General features: G+C 48.5%; 1 protein-coding gene across 7 annotated transcripts in view; it reads right to left on the reverse strand.

Moving 5' to 3' along the window:
* The window catches only part of DNAH1 (dynein axonemal heavy chain 1), a 160,018-nt gene that overhangs the window by 86,403 nt on the left and 55,157 nt on the right, over window positions 1-18,458 (reverse strand). For all 7 annotated transcript variants that reach the window (XM_065551361.1, XM_065551362.1, XM_065551365.1 and 4 more), the window contains 5 exons: window positions 17,721-17,933; window positions 10,436-10,600; window positions 9,196-9,317; window positions 8,412-8,517; window positions 638-817 (listed from right to left, as the gene is read on the reverse strand). In XM_065551361.1, the coding sequence (XP_065407433.1) occupies window positions 638-817; window positions 8,412-8,517; window positions 9,196-9,317; window positions 10,436-10,600; window positions 17,721-17,933 (786 nt within the window). The remainder of the gene's footprint in view (window positions 1-637; window positions 818-8,411; window positions 8,518-9,195; window positions 9,318-10,435; window positions 10,601-17,720; window positions 17,934-18,458) is intronic.

Consider the following 18,458-nt stretch of genomic DNA (forward strand, 5'->3'; position numbering starts at 1 on the left):
TGCTGGGCATCCAGACAATGGATGCTTCGGTGCCTTCTTTGCAACAGATCATTTGGCTATGCAAGATGTGGAGAACTGCCAAAGGCAGGTGAAGACTCGGATTCCATGGGAACCAGCAGAACAAGCTTCCACTCCTACAGCGAATTCTGGTTTATTGGAGCATCAGATTCCAAGAGTATAATAATGCCTGAGATTTCTGATGCCCCATCTTTTTTTACCTTCCTTTCTCCCAACCACCAACTAAAGTGTGATCTCGATTGTCTACCTGCGTCCATAGAAACATATGGCTGAGAATCAGCCCTGGTGTACATCCATTGGCCTCTGGAATTAATCTGGCCCTATGCTACTACTACCATCTCTTTGCACTACATGATCGACCCAAGTGCTGGAGGAGAAGATAAAAGAGGGAGCCCTATCCCAAGGAGGGAGCAGAACAGAGCGAGGAGTAGAAATGGAATCATATAGCAGGGTCAAAGGCTACACTATAAAAAATGTAGGGTGTAAGAAAAACAATTCTGCTGGCTGTCATCGATGACCATGTTCTCTTGAGCCAAATCATGCCAAATGCCACTTGTTGAACTCCACCTGTATTTGCGGGTGAAGAGTGGAAGAACAGTGTGGGGTGTAAGACTCTCACATGTGGATAAACCCTGATCGATCTTTCAATATTGTCCCGCACGCTGGCCTTCATAGATTTCTCGACTTCCAGCAGCCAGTTCTCCACATTGCCAGTGGGATAAATGGGGAAAAACAGCTTCACCTCCTCCCCTTCTGCAGAGTACATGTGTGTGATCTGTAGGTCCTCCTGGAAGAGCAGCTAATGGGGGAATCACAGCATGAAATTAGTGGAGAGTTTCCCTTCTATCCATGCCTTCTTATCAACATAGGTCAAGACACAAGGAATTGAGACATTGTTTCAATATGAATATGTGTAATATTTTTGTCCTACTGACAGTAAAACAGCTGTACCTCCAGGTCTACAGCAAAAATAATCACACAGGACCAGATTGTCTGCTGGTGCAAAGCTTTGTAGGTCCATTCAAGTCAATAGAGCTACATTGATTTAGGCTATTTATAGATCTGCCCACAATTTGGTTGTGGTTACTGATAATAAATGTACTACACATGTGCAAAATCAACATGTCTCTCTATAAAGTGAAAGAGAATTATATGACAACATGGGGCCCAACTTCATCCCTGGTATAACTTGAATGAAGTGAAGCAAGTTACATGGGGGATGAATTCGTCTCATTGCATGGCTAGGAAAGAACGGTTACTTACCTTCTGTAACTGTTGTTCTTCGAGATGTGTTGTTCACGTCCATTACACATTAGGTGTATGCGCGCCGCGTGCACAGACGTCGGAAACTTTTTCCCTTAGCGGCTCCCGTCGGGCCGGCAGGGCCCCCTCCTTCCCGCCAGAGCGGCGCCCCGCTCCAGGGTATATATATCCCTGCCGACCCGACCCCTCCGGTTCCTTCTTGCCGGAGACTCCGACAGAGGGGAAGGAGGGTGGGAAGTGTAATGGACGTGAACAACACATCTCGAAGAACAACAGTTACAGAAGGTAAGTAACCGTTCTTTCTTCTTCGAGTGATTGTTCACGTCCATTACACATTAGGTGATTCCCAAGCTTACCATTGGAGGTAGGTAGGAGTCAAGGTACAACTGACTGTAGCACAGCCCGACCGACCATCGCGTCCTCTCTGGTCTGATGATGGATCGCGTAGTGGGCTGTGAACGTATGAACAGACGACCAGGTGGCCGCCTTACAGATCTCCTGGATAGGGACCTGCGCCAAGAAGGCCGTTGAGGACGCTTGGGCCCTAGTCGATTGGGCCCGGATCTCCGGGGCCGGAACATTGGCGAGCTCATAACAGGTGCGTATACAATGCACAATCCATGCCGACAAGCGCTGTGTCGAGATAGGCAAGCCTTTCATACGTTCCGCAATAGCAATGAACAGCTGAGGTGTTCTGCAGAACGACCTGGTCCGTTCCAGGTAGAATGCCAACGCCCTTCGGACATCCAGGGTATGTAGGCTGCGGTGGTAAGGGTCCGTATGGGGTTTAGGAAAGAACACCGGTAGGCAAATGTCCTGCCCCATGTGAAACTGCGATACCACCTTTGGAAGGAATTTGGGGTGCGGCCTCAGTTGCACCTTATCCTTATGGAACACTGTATAGGGTGGTTCCGAAGTGAGGGCCCTCAATTCTGATACCCTTCTGGCCGACGTGATGGCCACAAGAAACGCCACCTTCCAGGAGAGGTGCGTGAGGGAGCAAGTGGCTAGGGGCTCAAAGGGGGGACTCATGAGTCTTGTTAGGACTAGGTTCAGACTCCACGCCGGGACAGGCGGGCGCGAGTAGGGAAACACCCTTTCCAGCCCCTTGAGGAATTGGGCCACTGTGGGGTTGGAGAACACTGACACTCCCAACTCTCCCGGATGGAAAGCCGAAATGGCGGCTAAGTGCACTCTAATTGAGGCGGGCGCAAGCCCTTGATTCTTGAGGTGCAGTAGGTAGTCCAAGATCGACGGAACTGAGGCTTGTAAAGGCTGTATGCGTTGAGGCTCACACCAGTGGGAGAACCTTTTCCATTTTGCCAGGTAGGTCGCTCTTGTAGAGGGCTTCCTACTATTAAGGAGGATTTGTTGAACTTGGTGAGAGCACCTGTGTTCTGCATCATTCAGCCAGAGAGATACCATGCCGTGAGATGTAGCGAAGACAGGTTCGGGTGGAGTAGGCGACCTTTGTCTTGCGTGACTAGGTCGCGATGGAGGGGGAGGGTGATTGGATCGGCTATGGACAGTTCCAGCAGGGACGTGAACCAATGCTGGCGTGGCCAGGCCGGGGCGATAAGTATGATCGTCGCCCTGTCCCTGCGGGTCTTGAGGAGAACCTTGTGTATGAGTGGGAACGGAGGGAAGGCATATCTCAGACTCCCTCCCCATGGGATCATGAAGGCATCTGCTAATGATCCCCGGCTGAGGTTCTGGAACGAGCAGAACTGAGGGCATTGACTGTTGTCCCTGGTGGCGAATAGATCCACCCGGGGAAAGCCCCACCTCCGGAAGATCGAATGCAGGACGTCTCGCCTCAACGTCCATTCGTGCATTCGGTAGGATCGGCTGAGGCGGTCCGCTAAGCCGTTTTGAATCTCCGGAAGATAGGTCGCGATGAGGTGTATCGCATGGGCTATACAGAAGTCCCATAATTGGAGTGCCTCGCGACAGAGGGGAGAAGACCGGGACCCGCCCTGCTTGTTTATATAGAACATGGCGGTAGTGTTGTCCGTCAGGACTGCCACGCTGTGACCTTTTATGGTGGCGCGGAAGGTCTGACAGGCGAGGCGAACCGCTCTTAGCTCCTTCAGATTGATGTGAAGCAGCTTGTCTTCTCTGGACCACAGTCCTTGGGTCCGCAGTTCCCCCAGGTGCGCCCCCCCAACCCAGGTCCGATGCATCTGTTACCAACGTCAGAGTGGGCTGTGGGGCAGCGAAGGGGATCCCTTCGCATACCTGTTGGTGATCGAGCCACCAGCGTAGCGAGCTCAGCACCTGGTTTGGGATCGTGACTACTTGATCCAATGGGTCTCTGTTGGGGCGATGCGTGCGGGCGAACCACAACTGTAAAGGCCGGAGCCTCAGGCGAGCATGTCTGACCACGTGTGTGCAAGCTGCCATATGCCCCAGAAGCTGCATGCAACACCTTGCCGTTGTCGTGGGGAATTTTTGGACCGAGCTTACGGCTCTCTGAATTGACATGAACCGTGCCTCTGGTAGGCTTGCCTGTGCGGCTACCGAGTCCAGGGTCGCACCTATGAAGTCCAGTCTCTGTGTGGGGACTAACGTGGACTTGGGCACATTGACCCGGAGGCCGAGCTCGTCGAACGTCTGCAAGGCCAGCGTCACGTGAGAACGGACCTCGGCCACCGACCTGCCCGCGAGAAGCCAATCGTCCAGGTACGGGAACACACGCATCCTTCTTTTTCGAAGGAAGGCTGCTACCATGGACATGCACTTCGTAAACACTCGTGGTGCTGACGCCAGGCCGAAGGGCAGGACCGTAAATTGGAAATGGCGCTGGTTGACAACGAAGCGCAGAAACCGTCTGTGGGCCGGATTGATTGCGATGTGAAAATAGGCATCTTTCATATCGAGGGCAGCATACCAATCCCCCGGATCCAGGGATGGGATAATAGTTCCAAGGGAGACCATACGGAAGCGCGCTTTGATCAGAAACTTGTTTAGATCGCGCCGGTCCAAAATAGGACGGAGGCCCCCTTTCGCCTTGGGGATCAGGAAGTATCTGGAATAGAATCCTTTTCCCCTTAGGTCTAGTGGGACCTCTTCTACTGCTCCTGCAGCGAGAAGGGTCTGTACCTCCTGTATGAGGAGTTGCTCGTGAGAAGGGTCCCTGAAGAGGGACGGGGAGGGGGCGAGGAAAACTGGAGGGTATAGCCCGCCTTCACTGTGCGCAGGACCCAGCGGTCCGATGTTATGCGCAACCAGGCCCGGTAGAAATGGGACAGGCGGTCCTTGAAACCCAGAGGAGGATCCGGTATAGGAAGTGGTACGCTGTCCTCGGGCGTAGCTTCAAAACCCTGGTTTATTCCCTGGCTGCAGCTTGCCCTGGCCGTGACTCTGGCCTTGGTTAGGCGTATTGTTACGTCTCCGCCTGTTATCCCTGCCTCGATGGCGGTAAGGCTCGTGCTGGGGGCGAGGGTGGTATTGCCTCTGCGGTGGCTGGGGTTTAAAGGGCTTACGCTGCGTTACCGGGGTGTGCATACCCAACGACTTAAGGGTCGCACGCGAGTCCTTAAGGCTATGCAGCCTGGCGTCCGTTTGGTCGGAGAACAAGCCCGAACCTTCACACGGGAGGTCCTGCAGTGTGGTTTGCACCTCTGGTGGAAGACCTGAAGCCTGTAACCACGCCGAACGCCTCATCACGACTCCTGACGCGATTGTTCTAGCCGCAGCATCGGCTGAGTCGAGGGAGGCCTGCAATGAGGTCTTGGCCACCGCCATCCCCTTGTCCACCAGGGCCGTGAACTCCTGATGCGCGTCAGGTGGGAGGGAGTCCTTAAACTTGGCGACTGAAGCCCAAGAGTTAAAATTGTGCCTGTTCAGAATCGCCTGCTGATTGGCGATCCTCAGTTGAAGGCCCCCAGAGGAATAGACTTTCCTCCCGAACAAGTCCAGTCGCTTAGCTTCCTTGCCCTTGGGGGCCGGAGCTTGCTGGCCATGACGCTCTCTCTTGTTGACTGCCGAGACCACTAGCGAACAAGGGGAGGGGTGTAAAAAGAGGAAGTCGAACCCTCTAGATGGGGCGAAGTATTTCCTCTCCACGCCTCTTACAGTCGGTGCACTGGAGGCCGGCGTCTGCCACACCGTCTTATAGTTGGACTGTACTGTCCGTATGATAGGGAGAGCGACTCTGGAGGGGCCCTCTGGGCTCAGGATATCGACCATGGGGTCTTCCTGTTCTATGGTCTCCTCCGCTTGCAAGCCCAGATTGAGGGCTACCCTGCGAAGCAGGTCTTGGTGTGCCCGATGGTCAATCGGGGGAGGGCCGGACACTATGGTGCCCGCTACTGCCTCATCTGGCGAGGAGGAAGAGGTCGGAGCCTTCTGCCCCTCCTCAGTGACCTGCAACCCGGCATCGACTAGTTGCTCCTCGGGGGCCTGACCCGCCGTGTGGGACTGGGACAGTACCGTACTCGGTGCCGAGTCCACTCCTTCCCACTCCGGAGGTCTAGAGACCGTTGCCTCCTTATGCGATGGCGGGCGGTGCCGTGGGGAGCGGGATCGGTACCCCGGTGGCCCGGATCTCGAGGCCCTCGATGGGGGCCCTTGCTGGTGGTAGGCCCAGGGTGTCCAGAATGGCCATTGGCTCGGCTGGCCCCATTGGGAATGGCCATAGTCCCTGCTGGCCTGCGACCTATGGCCATATCCGCCGTACCAGTCCGAGTCAGTCCCCGAGATCACGGACGGTGACCTGGAAGGCCACGGCGGAGCCGTAGGATGGTGCCGGTCCGGGTTTGGGGAGTAGCGCCTCCGCGACCAGGATCTGGAATAGTGTCTCGCCGATCTGGACCTGGAACGGTACCGGCGGTCGCGGGACCGGGAACGGCTACGGCTGGTCGGCCTCGGGTAACGTACCGCCGACATTTCGCGGTTCCGACTCGTGTTGTGTTGCTGAGTCGGTGCCGACCGCTTGTTGAAGCCCGACTGCTGCGGTGCTTCCTGCGCTGAGGGTAACCGGGAGTCCACCTTCGGCGGAGCGTCCTCAGCGCGTGCCGGGGCCTCGACGGACAATGCGATGAGGTCCTTAGCTGCCTCAAACGTGTCCGGAATGGAGGGCTGTTCCAAGAGCTCCTCCAGCCCTTCATCTTCACTCGACGCGCCCATCCCGGGGCTCGACGGGCCTTTCGGCGCCGGAGCCACTACCGGGGTCTGTGCCGGGGCCGTACCGGCCTTAGGGGCACTCGAGGTCTTCACCGGTGCCGCCCTCTTGTGCGGGGAGCGTCCTCGGGCCTTAGGTTGGCCCTTCGCTTTTGCCGGCGAAGACGACCAGCGTCGTATATGATCCCGTTGGGTCGGTGCCGTGGGCTTCATTTGACCCGCCGGCGCCGGTTCCCGCACCGATGCCGGGGCGCTCCGCACGGAGGCAGACGGTGCCGCCGAAGTGGAGGGCTGTAATGCCCTCTCCATGAGCAGCTGCTTAAGGCGAAAGTCTCTTTCTTTCTTGGTTCTGGGCTTAAAGGCCTTGCAGAGCTTGCAGCGCTCTTTCTGGTGAGCCTCCCCCAGGCAACGGAGACACGAGGCGTGGGGGTCGCTCAATGGCATAGGCCTGCGGCACGTGGCACAAGCCTTGAAGCCTTGGGCATGCGGCATGCCCCGCCGCCCAGGGCCGGTGCCGGGGTTGAACAAACAACCACAGCAGGAACTTTAAGTACCCTAATGAGCTGTTAACTACTGCTCAACACTACTACAAACTAACTGATAACTGCTAGATAACACTAATGACTATTACTAAGGGACACTCTCAGACGAGAGACAGAGATGTTCCAACGCCGCCACGGACGGTAAGAAGGAACTGGAGGGGTCGGGTTGGCAGGGATATATATACCCTGGAGCGGGGCGCCGCTCTGGCGGGAAGGAGGGGGCCCTGCCGGCCCGACGGGAGCCGCTAAGGGAAAAAGTTTCCAACGTCCGTGCACGCGGCGCGCGTACACCTAATGTGTAATGGACGTGAACAATCACTCGAAGAAGAATCAGTAATCCCTTTTTACTCTCAATTCTGTTCTTCCATTGTCCCCAGGGTTAGAGTTCCTTGTTTTAAGAATAAAAGTGTAAGGACCCGATGCAAAGCTCAAAGAAGTCAATGGAAGTCTGTCTAATGACTCCAGGAGGCTTTGCATCAGACCCCCAACTAAGCTTCCTTTCCACTTATTCCCAGGCTAGTGACAATCAGATGTATTTTTAGTGCTGGTGTGAGATGTGGGATTGACAGTCCTGGAATTTGAAGTCTTCTACTACAGTGGTTCGCAACCAGAGCCACATGTACCCCTGGGGGTACTCAAAGGTCTTCCAGTGGTACATCAACTTATCTAGATATTTGCCTAATTTTACAACACGCTACATAAAAAGCTCTAGTGAAATCAGTACAAACTAAAATTTCATACATAATGATTTGTCTATACTGCTCTGTATACTATACACTGAAATGTGAGTACAATATTTATATTCCAACTGATTTATTTTATAATTATATGGTAAAAATGAGAAAGTCAGCAATTTTTCAGTAATAGAGTGCTGTGTGTTTTTATGTCTGATTTTGTAAGTTTTTAAGTGAGGTGAAACTTGAGGTACACAAGACAAATCAGACACTTGAAAGGGGTACAGTATTCTGGAAAGGTTGAGAGCCACTGTTCTAGAAATAATAAAACACCAAACTTCCCCCATATGACCGGGCTAGTGAGCTTCAACCCTGAAGGACCAAGGGGGGTAATTCAACTTCTGTGGCCCATTCAGTTCTTGGCATCTCCTGAGACTATCAACAAGGTGACCAGCTGTGGTGGTGATGGTGTGGATACATCTCCACTGAGAATGTTGATGTGTTTTAATGATAATCACGACTGAGGAAAAAGTGTAGAATTTAGAACTACCTGCCACCTTAATGCAGTTTAGGAGAGAACAAAGCCAGTTCAACTCTTCTCTTTCACATGGAGATGTAGAGGCTATTTGAAAGAATCCAGGTGCTGTCTTCACAAGGCAGCGAGCCTGTGTCTGCCCCATCTCCTCCCCTTACCGCAATGCTTGAGAATTGCTCTAAATTTCCATAATACATGACTTCTAACATCAAGACATGCCTGCTAGTCCCAGAGGAAATAGCTTGCTTTACCTACCCGTGCAATATTCTCAAAGCACTTGCGGAGGTGAGGCTGTACAGCAGTGGGGTTCTTTGTCTGAGACAGTATCTCCAGCAGCTCATCATCCGAAAGGAAGTAGAACCTGAAAACAGAGACAGAGCTAGCAGCTCATTTTGGTCTATGCGCTGCGGTTTTGTGCTCAGTCCTGGCAGTCCTGGGCAACAGTCCTGAGATTTTGGTGAGAGCAATTGCGGTGGTCTTCAAGATATCCTGCTGGTCAGCATGCATTATTTGCATTGGTGCAGAAGAGCAGTGACCATAGTCCAGTTAAATGAGAGTCTCTCTCTGCCACAAAAGGGCCTGACTCTCTGATGTCCTTCCCCTGGAGCAGTCATTTATACCAGTGTAGAGTGGGTGTAAAAGGACAGTTTTTTACTCCCATTTTGTACTGCAATAAACACTAGTCTAGGTGTAGGTCTAAAAAGAGTAAGGCCCAAAGTATTTAATTTCCCCTCATTTCACTTCATCCCCCCTTCCTCATGCTGATGTTTAAAGGTGCAGGCGTGTGGTGATGCTACTAAACTACCCCCACCTCAACCCTGGGCCATGGTATGTTGTCACTTCCACACAGTCTGCCCTATTTTTTCCTCCATCAAATCTCTGGGTTGAAAGAAGCAGCCTCTTTGAGACATGCAAACTCATGAGAATTCCATGAGATTGTGCTTTGGATGAGAAAGAATGATGCACTTGTTCCCAGGAGCCATAATCAGAGTGATTCTCTGACTTCACACCTAAGAATGGCCTTCAGTCTTGGGATTACCTGGGGAAAACTCCTCTCTTGGTCTCTAGGTATTCACTCAGCCCCTTCTGCACAAGGTCAAGTAGCTGATTACATTTCCGAAGGCTCTCCAGCAGCCTGGGATCGGGACACAGGGAAATCACCTGGAAAGGACATGAACATCAAAAAAAAGCATCCGTATACTAAGTCCTAGTTAGATAACCATATTGGAAGCAAGTTGGCTACAGAGAGATATTATTGCTGGGCTCAGAGTGGCTCATTCATAGGAGCTTTTTCACATGGCTGTATAGAGACACAAGCTTTGTGGGCCAGGAGAAGCAGTTACATTCAGAGATAAGACAAATCTACATTTTTTGGAGTTGTCCAGATACCAAACAGTGATGATCAACATTCAACACTGAATACAAACAATGACAGTCTCTGTGGAGGAAAGGACTGGGCAGCAGGAGAGTGCAGAATGGTAGTACCAGCATCAGTGGAATGGGGCTGAGGAGGTAGAGTGTGGGGTGAGGGAAGGGAGCCAGGTGGTGCGTGGAAGTGAAAGTGGGAATCAGGCACCAGGAGGTGGGTGGTGGGAGGGAGCCAGGTCATGCTGCAAAAGCACCTGACAGAATTAGCCTACGGAACAAGTCACGAGATGCCCTATTTGTAAGGACCCAAAGCAAATTAAAGGCTGTGGCTCTGCTGTAGAGGAATGTGGGGGAAACAACAGACTTTGCATCCCACTGCATACCGTGGGGCAGATCTCAGGTGCAGGTCTCTGCAGCTCACCCTTGATGGGGAGGTAGAAATGTGGGCAAGTTACTGAAGTGCCAGATCTGTGGCGAGTGGCTCAGCACACAGTTTAGAAACACCCCTGGTCTCTGGAATGTAAACAGCATTTTAAAAGAAGAATCTTAGCAAGCTCCCCTGACCAAGGGTACTATTCAAGCAGTGCCATACCTGCACATGGTGCTTTTACAGACAAGTACAGAAAAGGGGGCCAAATGTAGCTTTAGAATAAGTGTGCACAATGGTAGGTAAGTCACTATCGCTGCATCTGTTTCCATCAGGACTGAATTTGGCCCATGGTCCCTACCTTGAGAAGTCTGCAATCTAAGCAAGTGAACAAAGAATGCAACATGAAAAAAAGGATTCAATTGTAATTCATACTCAAGCAGCTAAGATAGTAATACCCAGGCAAAGATGTGTGCATGCAGTATACAAGTGTGCACATGCAAACATATACACACACATGCCATGTGAGCACCCACAGCCTTACCTCTCTGTTCTCATTAGCATTCTTCATGATCTTCCTCCAGGTCCTATCCATGGTTTGGTAGCGTTTGCTTTCTACTGGCAGCTGTCTATTGATGTCCTCCGAGCTAAAGATGGGCTCCAGGTATAGCCAGGAGCGCTGGCATGTTAGCCACTCCTCTAGGACATCCTGGTGGGAAGTCATGTAATCAGGTCAAGATGCCTACTTCAATAAGTTCAGTTCCTAAAACAGTTCCTCTCTACATGATCTGGGCTCAGATTGGAGATAAGAGAGGTGATCTTCTCCTAAAACACCACCTACAATACTAAAGTCCACCCAGAGCAGCTGGTTGTCTCTACTAAAATAATTTCCTATTATTTCATCGCTAACTACATTGACATTTAAATTCTCATGAATAGGCATCAGAGTCAACATCCACTGGGATGAATGGGAGTGGTTCACATCTATACATAGACCCTATCCTTCTCCCGTTGAAGTAAACATTAAAATAGCCACAGACTTAAGGGTGCAGCATTAAGCTGCTAGAGCTATTCCTCTCTTTGCTTGTAGACAACAGGACAACATCAGGTCACATTAAGGGCTTGTCTACACAGTGGGGTAATGTGCCCTATGGGGTGTGATTTCTAGAGCACACTAACGTCTTGTGCATTAATTGGTCTGTGCAGACCTTGCTGGTGTGCACTAAAGATTCCATAGTGCGCTTTAACAAAGTGCTGTTTCAAACAGTACTACGTTAAGGAACACCAGGGAACCTTTACTGCATTCCAGCAGAGGCTACATGGACAATTAATGTGCAACACAGAGCACTTTAGAAATCAAATCCCCATGGGGTGCATTGCTGTTCCAGAAAGCCTAGCCCTAAGGTGGTTATCTTTGCAACAGGAAGTGCAAAGTTTTTACTATGTTTTAAGATGAAAGCTTAAATTCTGCAGAATCGGATGTGGCTGCCAGAGAAGTGCTGGCACACAGTTCCCGCCAATACCAGCTCAATCTGACCTTGTTCATAGAGTGCTCAATGAAAACTTCAATTAAGAACATTTCAAATAAAATATTTGGATAAATTCCAAACATTTAAAATAAGAAAACACACAGGAAATACTGCCTGAAAGGGATTCAGAACATGGTGTTCAAGAACCAGCTAAGACATGGAAATAATATCTCATTGTTCAATGTTCATTTACTTGATGTTTCAAGTTCCATAGAATCCTGCAAAGCTTTGTAGAGTGTCCCCTAGGATGTGACACGCTTTCAGCTGATGGCAATATATACCGAAGGCTGCGTCCACATAGAGATTTTCTTAAACTCTCCTTGTGCTTCTCTGGCACTAATACAGCCCCTCCAACTCTAGCAATAGTGCACCTGCTACTGTGGACCGGATACTGCTCGTTTTATTACTGTGTCAGCCAACCCTGATCAGATCAGCTGTCAACGACACGTGATAAGAATCCCTGAATCTGACCCACAGCAGTGCTCCCGCCATCGCTAGCACCGTTGGAGCTGCACCGGGGTTGGGGAGAGAACATGCTCAATGCAGCCTCAGGGGCTAACAGAGGGACAAAAATTACAAAGAACTGGTTAAACATGGATGCAGTCAAACTCTGTTTTTTCCTCAGCTGTGTGGCAGGAAAAAAATGCCATCTTATATCGAGGTTAAAGAACCACATATTATCCCAGGCAGATTCTTAAATTAAAACATGGTCCTGTCCATACAGGCAAGAATAAGTCATGTTATAACATGATTTAGTCACAACCATGTTTGTCGGCCACAATTAAACATGGGTTATTTTTAGTTTAGACAGGGCCTGTTTACTGCCTCTTCACTGGATCACCCCACACTGCTAATCTCTCAAACAAAGCCAGTCTTCAGGCAGATGGCAGCCTTCAGGAAGAAGCTCCTAAGTGTTATGTGACTTGGGTTTTAACACAAGATCACAGAGGCTAAGAAACTTCACCCTGGAGTCTTCCAGAGCATTGAGCTGAACACAATGGAACATATGCTAACCAATGTATTCAGTATGGAAAAATCAGTTGGGTCTGTAATAACCATTTGTTCATCCTAACTAAATCCTCCATGTATATAAGAGGAGGAGCAAGTGAATGCAACCTGATGACTTGCTGAGAGTGTGAATACATCAAGAGCAGCAGTGCCAGCCACACCCTGACAGAAGCTACCACAGGTATAAAGAGCAAGGGTCATTTCCTTACAACCCCTTTGGAGGGAATCTGCAGAAGAGCCAACACTGGCTGAACTCTGCTCCCATTGGTAGAGTTAAAACAAGACTGAGCACTTTTGACTTGCTCACAGTGATTAGCACTGTATGCCATGCATAACCCCATGGAAATCAATGAGACTTCATGGCGCAAGGCACTGCTTAGTGTGAGCAAGTCTGGCACAGGCTGGCCCATTGTTTTTTCCATAGCTCCCTTAACTCAGTATTTTGAGTGGCACAGTTTGGGCCTGTAGGCCCGATCCAGCTCCCACGGAAATCACTGGCCAAACTCCCATTAACTTCTGTGATGCAGATAAAGCATTATATGAGCAGCTGGACAAAGGAGCTACTTAGAGACAGGAGGGCCCCAATCTTTAATGTAAAAAAAATGTAGCAAAGTGTTTTAGCCAGGTTAAAAACAGAAAAACACAGCACAGGGGGCTGATCTTCAGAAGTGCTGAGCACTCAAACTTCACTGGCAGCTGCAAGTGCTCCTGATCTCTCAGGTTCACTTTACTCGCTGCTCTTCATATTGCATGGGCAGACAGGTGTATAATTAAGAGTCTTTTCTATAAAGACAGGCAGAAGAGAGGTTTCTGTGAGCACTCACAAAGCTATACATAAAATAAATGTGTAGATGAAGTTGAAACCCACTAAATATGAGATTGTAAAGTTATTTAAGGGATTTGGATACCCAATTCCAATTAAAATGACTAGGAATTCAGTAGCCAAATCTCTTAGGCTGAGATTTTCAAAGCTGCCTAAGGGTATGTCTATATTACGAAATTAGGTCGATTTTATAGAAGTCGATTTTTAGAAATCGATTTTATACAGTTGATTGTGTATGTCCACACTAAGCGCATTAAGTCGGCGGAGTGCGTCCTCACTTCTGTGGCTAGCATCGACTTACAGAGTGGTGCACTGTGGGTAGTTATCCCACAGTTCCCGCAGTCTCCGCCTGTTGGAATTCTGGGTTAAACTCCCAATGCCTAATGGGGCAAAAACATTGTCACGGGTGGTTTTGGGTACATGTCATCAGTCACCCCTTCCTCCGTGAAAGCAACGGCAGACAATGGTTTCGCACCAGACACCAGGCGATTAGAAGAGCACAGCAAGGCGTGCTTCGGTGAGACAGTTGTGTGTGTTTCTCCTTGATGCAAACCCGCCCCCTTTGTTGATTTTAATTCCCTGTAAGCCAACCACCCTTCCCCTTTGAAATAAAGTAACTATTGTTTTGAAACCATGCATTCTTTCTTTATTAATTAAAAAAAAAAAAAGAGAGATAACGGACCATGTAGCCCAGGTGGGGTGAGGGAGGAGGGAAGGACAAGGCCACATTGCTTATTGTAGCCACACTAAAAATCAAACTGTTTGAATGACAGCCTTCTGTTGCTTGGGCCATCCTCTGCAGTGGAGTGGCTGGGTGCCCAGAGCCTCCCCCCAACATTCTTGGGTGTCTGGGTGAGGAGGCTATAGATCAGGGGTAGGCAACCTATGGCACGCGAGCCAAAGGCGGCACGCTAGCTGATTTTCAGTGGCACTCACACTGCCTGGGTCCAGGCCAGCGGTCCGGGGGGTTCTGCATTTTAATTTAATTTTAAATGAAGCTTCTTAAACATTTTAAAAACCTTATTTACTTTACATACAACAATAGTTTAGTTATATATTATAGACTTATAGAAAGAGACCTTCTAAAAATGTTAACATGTATTACTGGCACGCGGAACCTTAAATAAGAGTGAATAAATGAAGACTCGGCACACCACTTCTGAAAGGTTGCCGACCCCTGCTATAGATCATGGGGAGGAGGGTAGACGGTTATACAGTGGATGCAGTGGGGGTCTGTGCTCTTGTTGGCTTTCCTGCAGCTCCAACAGATGTTTCATCATGTCCGTTTGCTCCCCCAACAGATACTTCATCATGTCCGTTTGCTCCCCCATTAGCCTCAGCCTCGTGTCCTGCCTCCACTCTTCGCGCTCACTTAATTCTTTCCCGTTCTCTGCCACTGAATTCCTCCATGCATTAAGCTGTGCCCTATCAGTGCGGGAGGACTGCATGTGCTCAGAAAACATGTCATCACAAGTACGTTTTTTCGCCTTCTAATCTGTGATAACCTCAGGGACAGAGATGATAGGGGGAGAGTAGAAACATTCTACGCTCTACAATTCGGGGGGGAATGCATAGTCACCTGAGCTGCTGAGTTTGCTACGCTGACCAAACAGGAAATGAAATTCAAAAGTTCCCGGGGATTTTCCTGTGTACCTGGCTAGTGCATCGGAGTTCAAAGTGCTGTCCAGAGTGGTCACAATGGAGCACTCTGGGATAGCTCCAGGAGGCCAATACCATTGATTTGTGCCCGCACTACCCCAAATTCGACCCAGCAAAGTCGATTTTAGTGCTACTCCCCTTGCCAGGGAGGAGTACAGAAGTCGATTTTAAGAGCTCTTTAGGTCGACGGAACAGGAACAGGGTTGGTTGTGTGGATGCATTCATTTTTAAATCGACCTAACGCAGCTAAATTCAACCTAACCCCATAGTGTAGACCAGGCCTAAGTGTTAAAGGAGGATTTCCCCTTTTGGCTTTGGTTGTGATCCCATCAATAAAGAATTCTTTTAAAATTCCCATGGATGCTGGGTAGAATCCCACAGTAATTCTCATGGAATTTGCCATGTATTTTTAATGCACAGATGGTCTTTAAATAGTCTAAAGCAACCCCAATAAGTATAGTCCATACTGTGACGCTGGCAGACAAGGCTTTAGGCCTCAGCTGAGCACTGAAAAATTCATCCTTGGAAACCAGTGCAACTCACGTGTGTGTTAGTATGGTTAAGATGGGTATTGGATATATAACGATGGGTTTAGACTTTACAAAATGCTTGGAAGTTGCTACATGTATTAATCCTACTTATAATGTCTGTATTCCATGCTATAAGGTAACACTTAAGTATTTGCTATAGAGCTGTGAAATGTTTGTTCTGAACTATCTAACTCACCAAATAAGAAACTTTACCTAGTGCTAAATCCCTATGAAAGGTATTACCTCTTGCCCATCAAGAAGGGCTATCAAAACTAAATGGGCCATTGTGGAACGTCAAAATACAAAGACTTTGCTAAATCACCCTTGCACAGGCTACATGCAAAAGAACTAATCCCATCAGCCTGAATTCTGGAAGAAGGAAATAAAGATAGCTGATGTGAAAATTTTTCATCTCTTTGTTGTTTGGACTCTCACAGGGCTGGAGCTAGGAAACAGAAGCAGAGATCTCCAGAGTCAACCTGGATTAGCCTCAAAAGACATTCATGCTGACAGATTGCTACAACTCTGTCATTTTTTAAAACCCTAGACAGTAACGCATTTCTGTATGTGTTTGCCATCTTTAACCTGTAAATAACTCTCTCATTTATTTTTTCTAGTTAAGAATTCCTTGGTTAGTTTACTATAAGATTGGCTACAGACATTGTCTTTGGTGTGAGATCTGAGGTACAAATTGACCTGGGGTAAGTGACTGGTCTCTTGGGACTGGAAGTAACCTGAATTTTATGTGATCTTTGGTGTATGGCAACCAACTATCATAAATCCTATCTTGACACCCAGACAAGATGCCTGGAATGCCCAAGGGGACTGTCAGTGACTCTATGGTAAGACTTTATAGTGCGTCAGAAGTTCACACTTGTTACTGGGTTGATAAACTCTAATGATAGAACATACAATCTGTTTGGGGTGTCTGCCCTGCTTTTTGACAGTCTGCTCTGAGATTAGCATTTTCAGTTGTGAAACACTCCAGCCAATGTGACAAATACATCTCATAATAACTAAGCTGATCAACCCTTAGAGCCACTCAATTCTATAAGGCCATCTCCCTCACCCTCAGGACTTTAGAGACTGTTTTTGCTACATCAGAGAAAGGAGAAATACGTGGAGAAGTTTCGCTATCCTGGCAGAAATATCAGTGCAGTCACTCTGTGGAACTCTGTACCTTTAGTGACAGGAATAAATGGCAAAAAAAAAGAACAGCAGCCAGGGACAAACACACACACAGTGTCACAGCCAAAACACACACTAACACACAACATATATATAAATATAGCCAGATTACCACATCACCTGCTTCCATAGGGTCAAGGGTGCCTTTGTATGTCCTTCTTAGCCAAGTAAAGCAGATTTGACAACCCCTTGCCCAATCACACATGGGCAGGTAAGCTCCCATAAGTAAAATGAAATAATTATAAACAACAGACAACAATGCTGTTACTTCTAGAATTTATAAAACACTCTATAAACATTAGCTAATTAGCATTTTTTTCCTGCTCCCATCTACAACTAACATCAATTAGAGCATTCTCTTCTACCCTGGAATGAGCAAAGTACTTAAGAATGTGCCTAACTTTACGCATGTATGTAGACTATTAAAGTCCAATGGAACTATTCATATGCTAATAAAAGTTAAGCATGTGCTTTAAGTGCTTTGCAGGATCAGGACAAGAATGCATAGCACCTTGCAGAATCAAGCCCTTAACATGCAGTTTGACTATGGTAGGGCCTGAATATCACTAGGCGAAGTGATAACTACTATGCAAGTCAATAGAACTATTCACGGCGAGAGGAACTACACCTCGGGTAGAATCTTCCGCCCATTGAAGGCAATGGGAATGCTGCCATTGACTGCAATAGGCCCAGGATTTCAACCCTGCTATTTGTGGGATCAGGCCCCTGGTTTGTTCCATTTACTAAAGCAGAAGAATTATGAGAGCCCCTCTGACTCCCTGAGCACAGATGTGCTGTGAATATCTACTTATCACCAAGCTCCTTAGTTGCAACTGGAGGGAGGGATAGCTGAATGGTTTGAGCATTAGCTTGCTAAGCCCAGGGTTGTGAGTTCAATCCTTGAGGGGGCCATTTAGGAAACTAGGGTAAAAATCTGTCTGGGGATTGGCCCTGCTTTGAGCAGGGGGTTGGACTAGATGACCTCCTGAGGTCCCTTCCAACCATAGTATTCTATGAACTGCATATTCTTTCTATTCAAACAGAGTCAAAAAGCTCCAATCCCTCCCTTGGCAGCAGGTGGAAAATTGGTACCTGTGTCATCTTCAGCTTGGTTTCCCAGGTGTTCATCCTGTCTTCAAAGGGTTTCTTGTACGGTGAGAAGGACATGCTTTGAGTCATGACAATATGATCATCTAGGAGCTGCGAAGCTTCGTCAGGGCTCTTCAGAATGAAGGTTTCTGTCCCTTTATAGGGCATTATATTAAACAGGATGGAGACCCATTCGCTCTCCATCTTATCAAGTGCCTGGGAAATGAGGAGAAACAATTTAACCTTAGGTCTCAATACATGGACATGGCATAATGCTTTCCTCCACTTACACGTAAATACCATCATTTGAAAACTAGGTGAATGTTAGTTCCTGTGAAAGGTGCTGGTTTCCACACTGGAAACTATAGCCATCTATTTAATCACAGAACATTCAGCAACAGCACAAATTTCCTCGGTCCCATCCAAAGAGCCTCAACCCTATCCTGAAGGACCACCTTCAAGGAAGAGAAAGTAACTTCATTTCCATGCCCACTGATGCCATGGCACCTCCACTGAGTCTGGTAGTAGAGCGCCATTAGAGACAGCGGTAATGGTGGCTTTTGCAGTATGGATATCTGCCCACTGGGAAGTGAACTGAGCTCACAAACCCATTTCACAAAACAAAAAGCTGCCAGATGATAGTGACTTTCAGTCCTGACCATCTTAGGCCCTATTTGAACTTGTGACGTGAAGGTGAACGACTATATCTATATAACCAACGACTCCACTGAGCCATCCAGT

Source organism: Chrysemys picta, chromosome 7 (genome assembly GCF_011386835.1).
Source record: "Chrysemys picta bellii isolate R12L10 chromosome 7, ASM1138683v2, whole genome shotgun sequence".
Taxonomy (NCBI): Eukaryota; Metazoa; Chordata; order Testudines; family Emydidae; genus Chrysemys; species Chrysemys picta.